This window comes from Stegastes partitus, unplaced genomic scaffold (assembly GCF_000690725.1).
Source record: "Stegastes partitus isolate 25-593 unplaced genomic scaffold, Stegastes_partitus-1.0.2 Scaffold2152, whole genome shotgun sequence".
In the NCBI taxonomy this organism is placed as follows: Eukaryota; Metazoa; Chordata; class Actinopteri; family Pomacentridae; genus Stegastes; species Stegastes partitus.
Window position 1 is genome coordinate 47538 of NW_007579883.1, and position 7423 is coordinate 54960.

The 7423-nt window shown below is 40.9% G+C and overlaps 1 protein-coding gene across 1 annotated transcript in view; it reads right to left on the minus strand.

Moving 5' to 3' along the window:
- Nucleotides 1–7423, minus strand: part of LOC103374134 (aminopeptidase N-like) — a 45391-nt gene that overhangs the window by 4669 nt on the left and 33299 nt on the right. Inside the window, 3 exon segments of the mRNA XM_008304170.1 lie at nt 4829–4969; nt 5062–5229; nt 6278–6423. Coding sequence (XP_008302392.1) covers nt 4829–4969; nt 5062–5229; nt 6278–6423 — 455 coding nt within the window.

Sequence of the window (7423 nt, forward strand, 5' to 3'; positions counted from 1 at the left end):
GAAGTGACTTAAGATTTGACTTGGACTGGTCCTATCTAAAGACTTCAGACCTGGCTTGGACTCTGCAGCAAAGGTAATTAAAATAGTGGTCAGGAGAAATTGTCGACTCACTGGTTGATGTCAGAGTTCATCCAGTCTCTGAACCAAGTCGTGGTCAGATTTTGGCACTCCTGCAGGCCAGTCCTGCAGGCCAGGCTGATGGCGTTCACCTCGTTATACCTGAGGAAGGAGGCGGAGTGTGAACAGGAACCGAGATTTAAAAAAAAAAATACAGCCAAAATCGTCCCGTTAACTGTGTATGACAACTGCAAAACCAGCAACCACAGAACACCTCCGAATCTTTTACTCCTAACAGCACAGAACCAGTTCTGTTCTCGTTTGTGAACCTAAACTTGAACTGTTACGTTTCCACCAAAACAAAACAAAGCAAAGCAACAACCAGTTAACATGGTTACTGCTTGAAGCCTCAAAATAGCAAACCTCATACACGAACCGTCATCAAAGGACGGAAAAGTTATGCAAATAAAAACCATCAGTCATGCTGTACTTGTGTCCATCTCGTAAACATCCAGAACTGGACCTAATCTGTGCAGGTAAACAATGAATGGTGCCACCTTGTTGGTTTGTTCTGACAGACATTTACTTTTATGGTGATGCATCGGCTCATCTGCCAACCTTTGGGCTGGTACGCTAGGTGCCACCCTGGTTCTACGGGTCCACAACAGAACTGGTTCTAGCACATTCTGCCTTTTTCACCAAATTAATTAATTTCTTGCAAGTCCCTGGAGTGTGTCTGTCAGCTTTTCAGCACAGCAAAGATGGTTCATTTCACCATGACTGTATAACTTCTAGTTTAAGTCCTTTTCTAAACAGGCTGTTTCAGTGTGTGTCGCTTTAAATAAAGCTGAGCCACTGCTGTCCCCGCCCCATTCAGGAAGAAGACTCCCTCTGCGTCTATGACTGGCAGAGATGGAACTGAGTGTGCGAGATAAAGGAAGGCCTATGGAAGGCTTATGGAATGGCAGAATATCTTACCAGCTTTTTATTTCACACCTCCCAGTTTATTATAACCACAAAACACAGTAAAAATCGGTTTCACCATGTTGGATCTTTAAAATGAGTCAGTCTTTCAGTGTTTTGCATCATGCTAACTCATGCTTCTTTGGATCCTCTCCCATCCTGTGACACGGAGATCTCTGATTATCTTCCAATTGTTTAAATGAACATCAAGAAGACAGGAGNTTAGCTTCCTTCAATTACTTTAGCTGTCGTTAGCTTCCTTCAATTACTTTAGCTGTGTAGTTAGCTTCTTTCAACTATTTAAACTGTGTAGTCTGCTTCTTTCTATGACTTTAATTGTGTAGTCGCCTTCTTTCTATGCAGTTGGCTGTGTAGTTAGCATCTTATTATGACTTTAGTTTTATAGTTGGCATTTTTCTATGACTTTAACTGGCAGTTAGCTGTATTCTATGAAACTAGCTGTGTAGGTAGCGTCTTTCTGTGACTTTTCTATGACGGTGATGCCCTCAGCATTAAAAAAAATGTTTAGTCTCTAGACTGCGGTGGTACAGTGGTCTGCAAACTTATCACATTTTCTGAAAATATCTTATATGCAGGACTTGTAAAGGACAATTTTTACAGTAAAGAAACCCCCCCAAAAACAGGCCACAGGTAAGAAAAAAAAAAAAGTGACATCACAGAAAGTAATAGTCTGGCTTTTTTCTGGAAACCTGAGGACACACTGGGGTCAGCAGCAGTTCACTGTCCTTTGTATTCCTTAAGGGACAATACCTACTTTCACTAACACTTATTAAAATGTGCAGCACTTTCTGGGATGTGTGGAAGATGTGGAAATGTTCAATGAGCAACATGGTGAATGTTTAACCGTTACAGCAGCGTGAATCACAAACACATGACAAAGCTTCCTATTGTGAAAGCTAACTCTTCATAGGGCACCCTGAGCTTTGTTGGACTTTGTAGAAGGCTTATGTAATCATATAAATTTGAAACGTGCACATTTTATTTAAAATTGGACCATAGAAAAACTTTGATTGGATCCAAAAGTACGCAGATGTTTCCAGAACTGTAAGAATGAGCGGCACAAATACATAAAAAGTTGTCCGTCTGGATCATATTATTTATTTTTAATGTATATAGGTATGCTGTGTGACTAGAATCTGAAAAGTTGTGTATATTAAACTATACTAGTTTTTGTACTTTTTTTGTGTTCATATGCATGTTTAAAGCTTTGGCAGCAAAATAAGTAGATTTTCTGATTTCAGTTTGGTTTTGTTGTGTCAGTATAGTTACTTATTTAATCATGTTGGCTCAATTGTGCCCAAAAAAAGCTATCTAACACACATAAATATGCAAACAACTTCCTCTCAGAGCTCTAAGAGTCAAAGTCTAATTTCTAGAGGTGTAACGGTACACAAAAGTTCGATACGTATTTCAGTACGGAAGTCACGGTTCGGTTCTCAGTTAAGGGGAAAATAAATAAATAAATAAACCTGCTCATAATTAATACAAAACATTTGTTTATTGTATTAAACCAAAGAGCTGTTAGCAGCTCAGTGAATCAAATTAAATGTACAATGTATACAAATGTAACAGAAATACTGCTGCATCGTTCTCAATATCAAATAAACAAAATAAAATAGATAGAAGTACAAGTGAAGTATTAACAGTTCCAGCTCATTGGTCTGCTGTAAATAGAACTGAATTACTTTTCCAGTATAAAAAAGGACGACGCTGCTGCAAACCACCGAGCTCAGCGATAAATATAAAAAATAAAAAAATATTTTTCAAATAAATGAAAGAAGTAATATGCAGCCAAATGTGAGCTTGTGTGCTGTTCATAAATGGGGTGAGTTTGTACAACATGGCTCACTAGAAGAGCACTCTGAGGGCGCAGACCTCCACCAAGCAGCTCACTTCCACCATATTGTGATTTCCAGCAAGTCCTGTATTCATTTGATCGACACGACTAGATTGATGGACAATCACAACATAGCTTTAGCATTTGAATTAACATTGATATCATCAATAACAAGCTGACGGAGTGACAAACGGTCGTTCTGTACTCTCAGATATTTTCTACACTTATTTCTACAGTTACTTACTGGCTTTAAGCAGTTAGCTAACGCTATGCTAGGTTGGCATAACTACAGCGATGTTATTGCTAACATAAACAGACAGGGAGTAGCTTAAGCTAGGTTAGCATAACTTTAGCAATGCAATGTAAAAAAGCATGACTGACGCAACGAAGCACGCGTCAGTCGTCCTGACTCATGGCAAAGAGAGTTGAAGTGAAACAGGAGACATGCTGAGTCATTGTTAAAGTCCCAACGCCGTTATGAACTCATCTGTCAGTAGCTCCGCTCAGCCCACTCCTGTGATGCTGCCTGGCTGCAGCTTCCTCATGTACTGCTGAGAAGACAGCGGTGAGGACTGAGGACTGAATGGAGTCAGAGCTCCAGCACAGCGGGCANGTCACTGTATGTGCTTCAGTAGTCATTTTGTGTCGTTTTGTAGTCATTTGGCATCTGTCTGTACTCTTTTAGTTCAATTTGTGGCAACTTTTTGGGTGTTTGCAGACATTTGTAGTCATCTAACATCTGTTTGTAGTTATTTAGTTTCTGTGTGGTCATTTGCTGTGTTTTTTGAGTGATTTTGCGCCTATCTGTTGTCATATTGTGTCTCTCTCTGTTCATTTTGTGTCTCTTTGTTGTCATTTTGTGTCTATCTACAGTTTTTGTGTCTCATTGAGGACATTTTGTGCCTCATTGTGGACATTATGTGCCTCTTTGTGGTCATTTTCTGTCTTTTTGTGGCCAGTCTGTGTGTCTTTCTGGTAATTTCTGCTCATTTTTAACTGAACTCTGTGACTTTCAAACAAGAAATATAAACAGTCACGGTGCCTTTTTGTGTCTTTGAACCAGACCGTTGTGTCAACTTACCAGACTTGGGCAGAGGGTAGGTGGAATTGTAAAAGTTCTCAAAGAATTTCAGGATGGGTCCAGTTTTGTTGAGAGCGTAGTCTCCTTGGCCAGCAGCGATGGCAGGCTTCCGGGCGAAGATACGGATCTATAAACCCACAGAAAACACACAGTTAGACGTATTAATTACTACTTTTTTGTTGTCATCTGTACAGCCTCGTTTATTCACTGTGTCTTAAAGGTGTCCAGGCTTTCTTTACTATTTACTTTCATCATTGCAAAACTCAAATGTTTTTTCTATTCTCTTCTTTTATTTTAAATGTAAATGTTTTTACACTGTTTTTTTTCTTTTTCTTTTTACTGCATTATGCCAAGTTCTGTTTCATTTTTTTGTACTTTTGTGTTGTTTTATGTGGNAATACACAGATTCTTCCAATAATAAATCATACTAATAGTGAAAATAGTGACATTGCACAGATTCTGTTATATGTAGAAAAAAATCCCTTGTCACCCAGTCGGCATCTGCCATAAGTCTTTCCTGACTTTTCCACCAACATCCACTTGCTATTTAATCTCAAGCTTTAATAGAATAACTGGTTTTGTTTGTCAAAATCACACAACAATCACTCAAACATCAAACCATGTTCCTATCTGAGGAGTGCGGGGTTTATGAGGACCAAAGGACACCTGAGGGATGGATTACTCTGAACCTGCTGGGTCAATAAAATATGTCACTGATAAAAAAAAAAAAAAAAAAACAACAGTAAACCTGCTTATCTGCGATGATGTTTCATTTTATAATGATGGTGCGTTATCTAACACACCATAAAGCTGCACCTTTCACACTGTGGTAACCTGCGTCATAAACCAGAGATCTTAGTCGTACTCACTCAGAGAAGATGTAGGGCCAATTAGCCCTGATAAAGTCCCACGCCAGAGGCTGACCGATTACATTGTTGGCGATGTAGATGACGGTGGAGCTGAAGTCCTGTTTCCGGATCAGGTTTGGGTCCAGAGTGTATTCCAGGTACCTGCACAGGTACGAACAGACGTGTGCTGGTCAATGGCTGGAAGTTAGACGCTGTAGTGTGATGAATATTAACAAGGTTGTGTGTGAACTGACCTGTTCAGCAGCCAGGACTCTTTGGTGCAGGCCAACGCAGCACGCAGTTTGTCAGCTTCAATGGCAAGGCTGGTGCTCCTAAACTTTGACCAGGCAAATTCCCACTCTGCAGCGCCCCCTGCTGCGATGGCGTTACAGTACACAGTAGACCGGAGGTTGGGGTGGATCCTGAAGGAAGAAGATGTCATTAAAGTTCAGCAGATGACAGAGAGGCTCTGTATGTACAGCGAGGGAAAGCTGTAGACTTGAGATGCATACTCGAGTCACAAAAAGAGGACTTGACTTAAGACTTGAGGGCAAAAATTTGAGGAGACTTAATCTGGTGACTTGGACTGGAAACTTGATTTAGAGTAGCTCTCTAAAAACTTGAGACCCAACTTGGATTTGCCTTCTAAAGACTTGACACTTGACTTGGAATAGCTCTCTAACAACTTTACAGTTGACATCGATTTGAGTCTTTTAGTAGCCCTCTAAAGACTTGACACTTGACTTGAGTATGATTTGACTTGAACTAGCTCTCTAAAGACTTAAGACTTGACTTGGACTTGCCTTCTAAAGATGTGAGACTTCACATGGATTTGACTTGAACTAGCCCTCTGAAGACCCAAGACCCTGAGACTTGACTTGGACGAGCTCGCCCAAATAAACTTAACACCTGGCTTAAACTTTAGACTTGATTTGCACTCGCCCTCTAAAGACTTGAAACCTGACTTGGACTTGAGACCTGGCTTGGACTAGCTCTCTATCAACCTGAGAGTTTACTTAGACTCAAGACTTTTACTAGCACTCTAAAGACTTGAGACTTGACTTGGGATAGTCCTGTCTAAAGACATGAGACCTGGCTTGGACTGGACTTGCATTTGCCCTCTAAAGACTAGAGAAGTGACTTAAGATTTGACTTGGACTGGTCCTATCTAAAGACTTCAGACCTGGCTTGGACTTGAGATGTGACTTGGACTAGCTCTCTACCAACTTGAGGATTCACTTGGATTTGAAACTTTTTCTAGCCCTCTAACAACTTCACACTTGACTTGAGCTTTGACTTGAACTTGTCCTATCTAAAGACTTGAGACCTTGATTGGACTTGATTAGTATTAGCCCTCCACAGACTTCACTTGTACGAGCCTTCTCAAGACTAGGGTCCTGACTTGGACTTGATCAAAGACTCTGCAGCAAAGGTAATTAAAATAGTGGTCAGGAGAAATTGTCGACTCACTGGTTGATGTCAGAGTTCATCCAGTCGCTGAACCAAGTCGTGGTCAGAGTTTGGCACTCCTGCAGGCCAGTCCTGCAGGCCAGGCTGATGGCGTTCACCTGGTTATACCTGAGGAAGGAGGTGGAGTGTGAACAGGAACCCATTAACTGTGTATTACAACCGCAAAACCAGCAACCACAGAACACCTCCGAATATTTTCCTCCTAACAGCACAAAACCAGTTCTGTTCTCGTTTGTGAACCTAAACTTGAACTGTTACGTATGTTTCCAACAAAACAAAGCAAAGCAAAGCAAAGCAACAACCAGTTAACACGGTTACTGCTTGAAGCCTCAAAAGAGCAAACCTCATACACGGACAATCAACATCAAAGTAATGCAACTGAAAACCATCAGTTGTGCTTTTACTTGTGTCCATCTCGTAAACATCCAGTTCTGGATGTTTTCAATAAGGACCTACGACCTAAGGATTTACTTTTATGGTGATGCATCGGCTCATCTGCCAACCTTTGGGCTGGTTCGCTGGGTGCCACCCTGGTTCTACGGGTCCACAACAGAACTGGTTCTAGCACATTCTGCCTTTTTCACCAAATTAATTAATTTCTTGCATGTCCCTGGAGTGTGTCTGTCAGCTTTTCAGCACAGCAAAGATGGTTCATTTCACCATGACTGTATAACTTCTAGTTTAAGTCCTTTTCTAAACAGGCTGTTTCAGTGTGTGTCGCTTTAAATAAAGCTGAGCGACTGCTGTCCCCGCCCCATTCAGGAAGAAGACTCCCTCTGCGTCTATGACTGGCAGAGATGGAACTGAGTGTGCGAGATAAAGGAAGGCCTATGGAAGGCTTATGGAATGGCAGAAATCTTACCAGCTTTTTATTTCACACCTCCCAGTTTATTATAACTACAAAACACAGTAAAAATCGGTTTCACCATGTTGGATCTTTAAAATGAGTCAGTCTTTCAGTGTTTTGCGTCATGCTAACTCATGCTTCTTTGGATCCTCTCCCATCCTGTGACACGGAGATCTCTGATTATCTTCCAATTGTTTAAATGAACATCAAGAAGACAGGAGACTTCGGGAGTCAATTAGAGCAAGAAAACACAAGTGGAAACTGTCTAAAATGGCCGTACATACGGCCCTTACTTACTG